A 13,062-nucleotide genomic window follows, 5' to 3' on the forward strand; every position below is an offset into this window, starting at 1 on the left:
AAAAAGTAATAATATCACAAACACTCTACTTATGTAATTAATCAGCACCAAAGCTGTTGTGAGCTGTGGTGTACAAAGATAATTAACTAATTAAGCTTATAGTGGATCGATCTCATGGTACTGCCCTTATTGCCTTGATGGTGGCTGAAACCGGTACGGACTATTGCCTGCCTTTCCCCTGTCTGCAGCCAGCAGAGCAAGCTTTCATACTTCTATTGTAGTTTCCCTGCTCTTGTTGTTGACAGAAAAGGTACAGTTTGATTATTTCACTGCTATACTGCTCCTTGATACAGCAAGTTTTCTTTTGGACACAGATACATCCAGCTGCAAATCCATCCGTTGTGTTAAGCTACCTGTGCTGTAGAGCAGCAGGAAACAGGATTTAGGGAGATACAGCTGGTTAGTCTCTGAGGATGTCTTTTATAAGCTGCCAGGGATCTGTACTGTCTGAAAGGAGGATACCAAGTGCAAGGCAGTGATCTCTAGTTAAGGGCTAAATGCAAAGATGACTGTAAGTGAACAAAAGTAACTGTTGGGAAATTCTGCATCCTGTCTGGCTCGTATCTAGTTTGTCCTTTTGTATGAGGAAAGCAAAGCTTGAGGCTTTTGTTGTTTGTATCGTGTTTTTGCTTTTTCTGTTAACAGCATAGTTAATGCTTTTTTTTTCTTCTTCTTTTTTTTCTTTCTTTATTAAAGTGTGCTTGTCTAGGTATGTTTTTACATGACTTCCTACTTCTGCTCAGCATCCTTCAGGAAGGGCTGGGAAGCCAGTGGCACAAATCCTGGGAGTATGTCAGTAATTAGATTTGGTTTTGCACAGCCACAGGAAACTTCGTGATTGATTGAGGGCCTGCAAGGCCTGACCTTTATTTAAGTGTGCATGCCTCAGGGGCAACAGGATCCATTGATAGGGGCTGAAATATAGCTATTGTTCACTTACATCCTTTGTTTTCTTCTTTTTCTTTTTTGAAACAGGTTTGAATTATAACCTGACTGCAGATGTAGCAAAGAAGGAAAAGAGCCAACAACCCAGAGTTTACTTTGTGACTTCTGGAGAGACGGTGGGACAGATCACAGAGAAGTTAGAACTGTCATACATGCAGGAAAAATGCAGGCATTTCCTAGCATATGTCAAGGTCAGTTCATTCCTATCTTTATCTGCGTTGGCCTAACTGCAGTTACACCTATTTTTATTTTTATTTTTTTCCCCAAATAGCCAGACAATTAAAGTGTGCAGCGTGGCTCCATACGCACTTAGTTTTTCTACCAAGTGGATGAAGTTTTTCAAGTGGGACATTTGAACTTCTTGTTTGGCATGGCTTGTCATCATGAGCATACGCTGTTGGGCTTTTGAGACTTAATGAGGAATATGTAATTGCCTTACTTTTCATCTGGTACGTTTGTGGGGGAGTTATTCCTTTGTCTTGCTTTGTTGTTACCATCATTTTACTCAAAATAAGGAAGCAAAGTTTTATTTTGGCAAGAGCAGCAAATTTGATGTATTAGTTTTGTGAGGTGTTTTCCTTTGAACCTGGGGCTGATACTGGGATCTGCACGGGAATGACAGGATTATGTAGGATTTTTCCTGAAGCTGTTGCACTCTCAGGTTTGAAAAGCACACCAGTTTTCATTTGGGCTTAAAATTACCATTGGGATAACTGAATTTCATCTACATCGTGAACCGAGAGAATATAGAAAGCACTTCCCAGCGGTGGTGGGACAGAGAGGGTGTCTGTTCTTCATGTGACAAAACTCTTCCAGGCCTGCTAGATAAGACCTCATGACTTGTGCTATCTTTGCTCATAAGCAGCTGTTGAAGAAATGCTGTACAAATGCCATTTTATTTCCCAAGTAAACAGATTTATTTTCTTTTTAGCGTGTTCTCTCAATATCTAGAATGGATTTGAAAATTACATAGAAAGGAGATTTACCTTTTAAACTGCCTCAGTCTTGGAAGCACTAATCTGTACCACCACCCTAAAGAGCAGTATGAGGTAGTATGATTGTGTGGGTGAGTTTCATATCCTTCTTGCTGAGGGACAGATTCCCATCGAAATGTATGACCTAACCTCAGAGGATGTCAGTTGGTACTGCCTTATTTTTGAGAAACCAGTGGGTCCAAACATCCCTAAATGTATAAACTTTTCCAGGAAACTTCTATGTACCTAAAATATCATGAGAACGGGAGATAAGGTTCATCCTTTGACTTTATCAACATTTTATGCATGGTTGTTGAGGGAAAATCAAATAAATAAAGGGACCACCACTAAGGAAATGATGTCATCTTAAGTTTATGGATCTCTGAGAAGTGACTAGATATCTTCCATGGTTGTTTTTTTTTTCCTGTTTGTTTCTGGAGCAAACTTTGGTTTTTGCTGAGGAAAAGCTTGTGATGTGAAATGTAGACACAAGATTACATTTTCTTAGTAAGAGTAGCTGTGAATTTAATAATTCTGATCTTTCTCAAATAAGCACATCTGTTCAGGCTTCCATGTATTGAGTTTAGGTGAAAAGGAGCATGACCCTTTCTATCTTAAGCCAATAATGATTTCTTTCACACTAGTCCTATTGAAGTTTTTGGCTACTGTACAGAATATATTAAAAGGCAACATATGCCCAAAAACTGTTACATTTATTGTAGCATTTGCAGCTGATCTTGGGATTGCAAAGGTAAGAACTATTTTTTCTGGACAGTTTCTGGAAAAATTGACTTTTATAGTTAAGAGAAACATTTATAAATGTTTGGATGTGTTAACTTAAAACAGCTGGTTTAAAAAACAAGGCTGGTGGCTTTGTATTTTATTTAAGTGGCTATTTTTCACAGTTGGAAGAATCGCAGGAAGTGTCATTTCTGTGTATAAGGGAGAATGCAAATAGTGGAGAGGGACAATCTGTGTAATTTCATGGGAAAGGTGATATCCTGAGACTATGTGACATTAGAAACATCAAAGAGAGACCTACAGACTCTGGAGGAGTGGAAATAATGAGGTCATGATCTCGCACTGATATCCTTAAGTAACAGCTAGTTTAAAAACAGCAAAAACAAGACGAAAACTCCAGACTTGAAACATAAAGAAGTGTCCAAAATTCTGACCGAAACTTTCCTTGATCACATAGTTTTATGATGGAATTGATGATTAAAGGCCTGGGCTTCAAGTATTTTTTAGTAAGTACTCTGCTTAAGCGTTCCTCTGCCCTTTGGTTTACTGTCGCCTCCATGGCTGATGAAGTTGTTTGCAGTTGCATCCTTAATCTATTCACTTTATTCTGTGTTTGAGTCCCTGGTGATAAGTAGACTCGTAGGTTAATATGAAGCTGTCAGTTGTGTAATGCCTGTGATGAGGGATAGAGATCCTGTCTGGATTTGTGCATGACCTCATGTGCCAGCTTGACAAACCATCCTAGGTAGGCAAGGCACCCAGTCCAATTGACATACAGCACAGATCTGTACATTGCTTTAGTTAAATGAAAGCCTGTGCCAAGCCTTGCGGGGTGGTATGGTCTTAGCAACAAGTAGTTATTGCATGCTGGTGATGTAAAACTGGAGGACTGAAGAAACTCATGGAAGAACTAGGTTTGTACAAGCTCGCTATGATCTCTTTTGAGATCTGAGGAGACATCAATGAAACCAAGCACTAAAGAATTGAAGGCCGCAGATGAACTGGCAAGGATAATGGTTAAATCATTCTGCAGTTAAGAATCCTCACTGTTCTGATCACGACTTGTTTTCTATTTGTGCTCTCTCAGGACAGGAGCTACTGTCCTTCTGCTACTGAATTTGAGTGCTAAAATCTGTCTTTTCTCGTAACTGCGCGGCTGATATAAATGGTTATCAAAGCTGTCCAGCTCAGAACTTGATCTTGTACAAGACAGGCTACTGAATTACAGTTCAAATTGGTAGAGTTGTGGTGGTTCCTGAGAAAATGTACTTTTTCTGGCTGGGGTCAGAGGATGTGGAAATTCTTTTTGAATTGATGAAAATGCTTTGAGTATGTTTCAGCACTGGGTGTGGGGAAGTAGAGGAGAGCCTCAGTTTCTTCCCCCCTCTGTCTGTTGGAAACTGCTTGTTGATTTCTAGTTCAGAAAACCCTAACTTTTTAGTATGCATTGACAGTAATTTCCAATACTCACAGTGCCTCCTTTGTCGTCTGCAAGGGCTGCGTTTAATTTAAACAACCTTTGGAGGTTTGACTGGTAGTAGAAAATGAAGAGTTGGTACAAGTGGCCGTTAATTATGACCTTCAGAAGTATTGCTGATTTTCTCGTGATCCTGTGTGGATGCTGCTTATACCCCCTCAGGAGATGCTTTGTTGCTGGGTGGTAACTCCTCTGTCTGTGATGCCGATACAAACCTTCTACTTCAACTGTGGTGAATCCAGCACCAGCTTTTGTGGGTTCCCTTATATTAAGGGTAGATTTGTCTATGTACTGGGCAAGAGAACTTGATTCAGACAGCAAGGTAAGCTAGCTGTATGTGCAGGTTTACATGCAGCCAAATATTGTTGTCCTTGATTTATCACAAAAATCACAGTGAGGATGCTGGTGAAAGCCCCATGTATGATTCGTACATGTATTAAAGAAGCTCTTTGTGGTTTCCTAGCTCACTGTATGCCAGCCAGCTAAGCTGTCTCTTGCTACCACTCTGTTGTCTGTGTGCAGAGTGAAGGCTGTAAGAGCTTCAAACACCATGAGCAGTCCTGGCACAGGATTAAACCGGACACAGCATTTATATTTTCCAGAGATCTTTATCTTCATTGGCTGTCTGGTTGTTGCAAGCAGTCTCTAGTTGCTTGTCATATTAACTCTTACTGGATCCAGTCATAGCTGGTAGGGACGATGGAGCTGAGAAGTGGTGAGACTTTTCATAGCAGCATGTAAGTGAGAAGCTCATGCTGTTTGTACAGCCAGGGTTGGAATAAAATGTTACCTGTTGAGCAAAAACTGTACAACTGTGTGTTTTGTTCACTGCTGAGCTCTGTAGCCAAAGGTTTTCCTTTCTACATATCTCACCTCTGTCTGCTGTGTACAGCTGTTATATCAGGTCCCTGAAGATACTCTGAGCTGCTGATCTCACACAACTCAGTCTGTAGTACTCACGAAATTGAGTCACTGTATGTGATTGTGATTGCTTTTCTCTGTGTAGCTCTTTCATCTGTCTGAGAGGGATGCACGTGTTTTATTCTTTTATTCTTAATCCACCATACTCTGCTCTTTCCTGGAGTCTGGCTGGCACAGCATTCTGCCCCACTGTCGTGTGTCATGTTGAGATGACTTCACCTTGATCATTTGCCAGGCATCTTCCTGAAAGCTGCCTGACAGGGATTAACATCTCCGTGTTAAGGTTTGACAAGCATTGTTACAGCATGAAGGGAAATGCCCGCAGACATTTAAGCTTATTTTGAAGTATTTATTTATTTTTAATAGAGAAGCACTCTCATTGGATTTGGTGGCTGCAGGCTGAGCCTCGTTGCCCGCGTGTGTTGAGACCTTCTCTGAGAATCTGGTGTTGTGAGAGATTGTGTGTTGGCCATGGATGATAACCATGCTTTGCAGGGGAGGAGGTGAAAAACAGTGCCTCGTGAAGTACAGCTCCCCTGGGTAGTGACCCAGCTGTCCTGCTTGCTTCTCTGTGGGAGAGGAGAGAAGCTGGAGCAAGTCAGGGAGATAATGCTTGAGGCACAGACTCATTTCACAGCAGCAGCTATGAAAACCTAGTCATAATTATCTAGAATTTCACAGGATTTGAACGACTGGGCAAGCAAGGGGAGCAGTGACCTATTCCAGCCTTTAGCAGGAAGTTTAAAGTCACTAAGAGAGACGAAAGCTGCTTTGTAGCATTGCCAGGAATGATGACTGCAGTGAAATAGAGCACTAAGACCAATACCGGAGTTGATATCTTACGACTCATTCCTTTTTGTTTTATTTATATTTTTTCCTCCATTGCTGAGCCAGTGGGGAAAAACTGTCAGGCATATCCAGATGTAGCCATAGCGTATGTTCAGTATTAAAGGCTGTGGGATAGGTAAGTTGATCACAAAATGCAGAAGCTTATTTACAGGAGCACGTCTTCTGGGACAGTTTTGTTTTCCAAAACTGTGCAAAGTGTGCTTGTAATCTGTTAACAGCCTGGCTTCCCTCCGGCAGAATGAAATACATACTGTCTTGGCAACGTGAATATGGTGTGTTTTGTCACCTTGCTCTGATGTGATCAAAACTCTCCTTTTGGGGACCAAGCAGAGGAGAAATTGCGTGCTTGTTCTGAGAAACCCACGCGGGTGAGGGAAGAACAATTAGCTGCATTACTTTGGGTTCCTTTTCATTGCCTCGTAAATGCAGGGATTTAGATGCACCAGAAAGAGTGTTAGGAGTTGGCAAGAAGGCTGACACCTTTAAGCATTAGCAATATCAAAATTTAAATACTATTAATTATCATGGGGTTGGCTTTTCCAGCAGCTTTTTGCAGGATTCATCAAAAGCAAGTTCCAGACCAAATTCAAAACTGTTCCATGCAATGTGGCCAAACTGAAGCAGCCAAATTTTCCTGGCGCTAATGTCGTTTCAGAGGAGACCCATGCTGCAAGTGGTGAAGCGCTGCAATAACTGCTAGGGCTGGTAGAGCCGTTGTGTGGGCGAGCAGATCGTGTCAGATACTGTGCTATAAGCTGTTTGGGGCCTTTCAGCCACTGGGCAGTGTAGCCAGTAAGGCTGTTTGGTCTTGTGTCCTGAGGCCAGTGGGAGGTGTTCAGCTTTGAGCTTGATGGTGGGGGTTTTGTCCAGATGCTCTCTTCTTGCTCCGTTTTCCCAATTTTAAAGAATTCACTGTGTTTTTATTTGCTTCGTCACACTGATTGGTGATGTGATTCGATGGCAGATCACTTGTGCCTGGATGGAGAGTGGCTGTACAAGGCTTGTTGATGACAAAATCAATGAACAAGCAGAAAATAAATCCCTATCTTGTTTCAAATTGTAGCAAAGTAACTAATTTTCCTTTAGTTCACTTTTCTGCTTCAACTTCAGTCAGCATTTACGAAAAAGGCCAAATGCTTTGTTTATGACCCAAGTGGAAATTTGTTGTCACGTGTAGCTGCTGTCAGATAAATTGCATATAATAAATTAATATTAAAACATTAATAAATCCAAGTGGTAAGATGTTATGCTCCTGGAATGAAGTAGGTATCATATTGAACGAGGCTCAGTCAGCACTTAAAGCACAGCTTTGTTTTCCTTCTGTTTCTTTTTTACCCACCTTTGTTCATCTGCTGTGTCCCTTGCTAGTCCCTAATGGGATCCAGATCTTCAGTCTTGAGCCCTTTGACATTCTCGTTCCTTTGATATGTTCTACAGAGGGAGAAAAAATTGTATTTTTTTATGGACTCAACCTGCAAAAAATCACATTTCTTTAATTTTAATGGAGATTTATTTCTGAGGTGTGTACAAAGCATGACACTTTGTTATTGCTCTTAAACACTTAATTGCAGACTTATGCCTGGCTGTACGTTTTGCCCACCGATGCCTTTTTGTCCGATACAGTAGTGACTCAAAAGAAATTTCATTTGGAAATTAAACCTTCTGGAGGAGCAGGAGGGACAGATGTAGGCCTGGACAGAGGACAGCTCTTTTAGAGAGGGGAATACAAGAGATCATAATTTGGGAGAGGTCTTCCATGGAGCTCCTCTGAGAGGGTTCTTTGTGTTTCCCAGTGACAGCTCTTCTAGGAAGTGAGCAGCCAAACAGATTAAAGAGGTGCTATGCTTTGTTTTAGCAAAAGTCATTCCAAAAGCCAGGTGATGATGGAAAGAAATATTTTTTTTCTGCTTTTTCTGGCAGTCCTGGTTAACCAAACAGCTTGTTTTCTCAGGTGGAAGGAAAGAACAAAGGTGGCAATGCTACTGTTTTAGAAACATTCTAAGCTTGTTTTTCATACAGAGTTACACAAACTTAAGATGTGATGGCTCATTCTACTCTAAAAGTTTATTAGTACTTCTTTGGGACAAATTTACACTTGTGAGGTGGGGAGAGGGGATATGCTTAATCCTAAATGCTAGGCTCTTGCTACAGAAAATTACAATAGGGGACAGCTTGTTTGTCTTAGTGGTTTTCCTGTTTATAACACATGGAGCAGTATCAGTCTGTGCCATGATCTTGGACACACATCTACATGATCAGCCTATCCTGTCCAAACTGGGGAGTGCCTAAAATTATCACCTTTTCATTTTGCTGCCCTTAGGAAGGAATGAGCAAGGCACTTCATCAGGAAACACTGAAGGCATCTTCCAACAGAAAACTCCTCTGGGCTAGAAGGAAAGCAATCCCTTTTGATGGCTGTGGATTCTGGGTGTGTTCCAAATCTATAACCTTCTGATGGTCAGAATAGACATCAGTCTCCTGGGAGACTCTTAGAGATGCTAGGTTTGGTTTGGTTGGCAACAAGTTATGCTAATCCGGTGCCTTAATTCATATTGAAAGTACCTGATAATGTGCTTGAAGAAAGGTGGAAATAATATGTTACAGGCATAGACTTTTTTTGGCAGAAAATGTCTCCGTTCTGTTCTCCCTCCAACTTGTACCTTCGGTTGTGGAACTAAATTCATCTTGAACTCCCGAGGTTCAGAAGCAGTTGAGGTAAGGCCACCTGAGGTAAGCTCAACTGCTCACCTCTGTGCCACCAACCTCACTTCATGCACCCATCTGCATTTCTGTATCTAATGGGATAGTTATAGCTGGTATGGCTGTGCTGCTGATAAAAAGTTGCATCCCTGGCCATACACTTCCAGTCTGTTGCAAAGTTTTCATCACTGATTCTCTTTGTACAACTCCGTGACATCTCCTAGAGTCTGAGTTATCTCAGGGAATGTTTAGTGTTCCATATCTGGAACCTGCAAGTTGTCCTGTTCTACTTCTGCTCCTCCAGATATTTGAAATTGGAAGCTTTCTGGGAGTTAGAACTATTTTCCAGTTGTCTACAATGTCTTTGACTTGTTGGCATATGCTTCAGCTTGTTCCCTGAGTTTATATTCAACATGTTCTTAAGAACTGGATGCATTAGATAGGCTTTTTGATCTGCAATGAATGTACCTGATTGTGTAAGGCTAAGACTGGATAATAGCTATATTGTAATAACAAGTAATAATGAAAAGGAGTAGAATCCTTTAATAGCTTACACTGCATTTATTTTGTCCTGGGAGAAGACCCAGGCCTGGTGCTAAATTCTAGACTGAAGTATAAACAGTTAGCTCTAAATCTAAAAGAATCTAATGTGAGAGTAAAGTAAATTTACTACTTCCTTCTTTTGGCCCATGCTCTGCACTACTTAAGACTTCCTTAGTTGAGAAAATAAATTAGAAATAAAACTGATTAAACTTGTCATGACTTAGTAATTTTCATCCTATTAGCAGTCATCTAGAGGCAGCTCCTTGTTTGGCAGGAATGGATGTAAGGGAAGTGACATTAAAGTCACAGAAAAGAGTGTAAAAATAGAAACAACAACAAAAAAAGCAAGTTAAAATAGGCTATGTCATATAAATTTGTACATTCTTTCACATGTTTTTGACCTGCTAGGATCTAGCAAGCATGAAGTGAAACATATCTCTAGCCATGAAAAGGGGGCTTCAGTGAACCTTGAGTGTATGTGGACAATCATCCAATGGAAAGGCTTTTAAAATCCATTCCAAGTAAGAAATGAAGCCCTGTCACTGGGCAAATTTGGTTCATGCATTTTTGCTCTAGAGTCTGGAAAGACTGGAAAAATTGTGGGTAAAAGATGTCAAAATATGTGCAAGGTTTTTACCCTCTTCCATCTTCCCCTCTCGCCAAAAACAGGCTGTGGATCATAGATGTTTTAACAATGGACTAGATAGCTGAGGTTGTCTCTGAGATGTCCTGAATGTTTTTAGGTTTTCAGTCCCCAGATAGGAAATTTGGAGACAAAAGTCCCTACAAGTGCAGCGTTGAAGCAGCATAACCTGGAAACTTTGATTTTGTTCTTCGGGTTGCATTCTGTCTTTTAGGTACTAACTCTTTGAAACAAGAGTGAAAAATTGTCAATCAGAATATATATATAGTTTTCTCAAATAAAGCTTTCTATATTCAGAGAAAGCAGGTGGGTTCATGCAATTGTAATAGCTACAAACTACTCCTTTTAAATGATTGAGCAGTCTGTTATGGGAGGAACAACTGCTTCTTGCCCTGGTCAAGTGCCTGATAAATTCACAGAGTACAAATCCAATTTGATATGAGAAATATTACCCCTGTGAAAGTGAGTTTAGTTTCCATTTGTGCTAGGTGACACCCAAGCAAAGCCAGGGGGACAGGACTATGAGCAACCTAGTCTAGCTGTAGATGTCCCTTTCATTGCAGAGGAGCTGGACTAGATGATCTTCAAAGGTTCCCTCCAACTTAAACCTTTCTGTGATTCTGAGATGCCTGTTGCCCCAGAAGAAGCTTGCCTGGGAACTGCTGCTGTTTTGTCCCTGTTCAGCGAGCTGCGCTGCTTGCGGTGAAGAGGAGATGTCAGCTGTGCAGCTGTCACTGGCATCTCGTGAGCAATCCCCTGCCACTTGGAGATGTTGGTGGAGGCCCTGGCACACGCAGGCTTTCAACCCATCTACTGCTCAGCTGCAGGAAGGGAGCTGGAGGAGGAAGTTTCCATTTTCTTGTGTTTCCCGCAGCATTGTTTCCATAAAAGCTGCCCTGGTTTGCTCTCGGATAGCAGCAGCAAAAACCATGAGCTTGCTTTGGAAGGCTGAGCTCTGGATCGCAGCCAGGTTTGGAAGCTCTGTCCACAGCCTCTGCCAAGATAGCACAAGCAGTGCAACCCTGGCAATAGAAATCCATTGCAAAAACTATCCCCAGTTTTAGCCCGGGGTGAGATTTTGCCTGGAGACCAGAGGAGACTTTTCTCCCTGAAAAAAGCATTACCAAAGCCTTCCTGAACACACTGAATATTTCTAGAATGGGGGGCATGGATCAGCGTTAAAGCTGTAACTGGGCAGTAATTCCACATCTGGCATTTCTGTTCCTGCTACATGCACAGGAGGAGGTTGTGCTGTGCATCTCTGCTTGGCTGCTGCATGGTCACACAGCTGTGGCAAGTGCATTCTTCACATGGCGATACTGCATGATGCTCTGCTGTGATGCTATAGCCAATGTAGGCAATAAATATTATCTGGAGAGGCTCTTTTTTTTTCATTTGCCCCTTTCAAGAACTTGAATGAGTGCCCGAATTTATTTTTAAACTTTATATAAACAATTTAAATATTTGTGATGGTTCATTTTTCTTTTCTTACTACTTTGGGAACAGGCTTTATTTTGCTTTGCATTGTTTCTGATCACTTTCGACATTGGTTTTATTTCTTCCCTTCTGTAAGAAAATGATCTGATGTCCTGTGTTTACCAGAACTGATGGGTTCAGTACGAAGATGCTTGCCTTGGGGAATGATCAGTATTTGCAGAACTTCTGCTGTGCCTTTCTTCTGCCTCCTGAGACAGCTACCTAAAAATGTAATGTTTCTGACTGGACGATCTGTGCATACCTTGGTAGTGGTGTTCATGTTATCTCTTTTGTCTTGACTGAAAACTTCTGAGTGTGGCTCAAGAGACTGAATAGCAGGCAGGTAGTTTAACATGTTGTATGGGAACTGCTGAATCACAGCCTGAACCTCTGATTGATCACTTGAGGTGAGCAATGAGTCAGCCCTGGGAGCACAAGTGAAGGCAATTTGCTGCTGGAAGGGATGGAGCCTGGCTGCACCTCTCCTAGACCCCATTTAAGAGCTGACTGCCAGTGGGGAAGGATCTCTTTTTGGAGATACCTCCTGTTGGAGTTTTCCAGTGAGCCCAGCACAAGGGTAAGCCTTTTATCTATTCTTTTTGGTGTCATAACCTGTTTAGCCAAACTCTCTTGTGTATAATCAATGATTATACAGGTGTTACAATTAAGAAATACACATGTACTTACATATTATTGTGTTAGTCTCTCACTGTTGTAAATATTTACTTTATATCTGTCCCCACTTCCTTAATGCACTGGTTGTTCTATTGTCAGCCTTGAGAATGTTGTAAAGGCAAAAAGGATAAGATGTTGCTTGATGGGGTTCTGTTGGTCTCTTGTAGTTGTTCTTCTGACTGCTAAACCTGTTTAAGAGTCACTGCTCCCACCTGTGCCAGAGCACAGAAGCTGCCACAATTCCTCATCGTTGCACCACAAAGTCAGTGGGATTATTAAGTTACAGCAGTGCATCTAACTTTAATGATTATGTTGCCTAAGACCTGTTTGTCTCTTTTGTGACTGGTTGCATCAGGTCACGATTTTGATTGTGAGCTGTTGGGATTGGGGGTCTGCCTTTGGTACAAACCCCTGTGTAAACAACAGCAGTGCTAGTGGCTGAAAACACAGCAAGGCAATTACCAGCATGGAGGAGGAACTTGTAAGGCTTGGATGTTTGAGGGGTGATTTTCTTAAAGTAGACCCCCTGAAAATAATCCAAAAGGGTATACAGATTATCTATCTCTTTTGGGAAGACAAAGTTTAGGCTGGAAGTCCTACAGCAAGTTTTCCTTTTCTATATTTTTTGTTCTGGATTGTCTGTGTTGCAGAGGTGTTTCTAAAATGGATGCGCTCTCATCCGTCTAGTTCCATTCAGAACTAGAAAGAAAATAAAGTCAGAACCAGTTCAGAGGTGTATTAAGGAAAAAAAAAAAAACCTAAAGCTTGTGAAAAGTCAGTCCTCAGTTCATGTAAAGCTTTGTGCGTGGTTTGTTTGTTTGTTTTTTCATTTAGCTGCAGTCTTTGCCACGTGAACAGTGCAGTGTTCTGCTGGTAGTTGGGAAGCAGCAAGTGAAATTAAATTAAGTAGGTATAAAGAGAAAATCAGGAGCATCTCTGATAAAACTGTGGGTATATGTTTCTATATATTGCTCTGAATGCGTTAGGTATCATTCTAGTATCAACACTGAAGAACTCTTTAAACGATACTCTTCTAATTGTCATGTTTTCCCAGTATTCCTATATAGCTTTTTAATTTTTCCTCCAATCCTGTGAGTGTGTAGGGTTGGAGAATTTCT

At 41.2% G+C, this 13,062-nt stretch overlaps 1 protein-coding gene across 1 annotated transcript in view; it reads left to right on the forward strand.

Moving 5' to 3' along the window:
* ITGA9 (integrin subunit alpha 9) overlaps positions 1 to 13,062 on the forward strand; it is a 214,680-nt gene that overhangs the window by 45,688 nt on the left and 155,930 nt on the right. Inside the window, exon 15 of the mRNA XM_042888607.1 lies at positions 976 to 1,136. Within this exon, the coding sequence (XP_042744541.1) occupies positions 976 to 1,136 (161 nt within the window). The remainder of the gene's footprint in view (positions 1 to 975; positions 1,137 to 13,062) is intronic.

Source organism: Lagopus leucura, unplaced genomic scaffold, assembly GCF_019238085.1.
Source record: "Lagopus leucura isolate 7727_CA_CO unplaced genomic scaffold, USGS_WTPT01 Super-Scaffold_100157, whole genome shotgun sequence".
Lineage (NCBI taxonomy): Eukaryota > Metazoa > Chordata > Aves > Galliformes > Phasianidae > Lagopus > Lagopus leucura.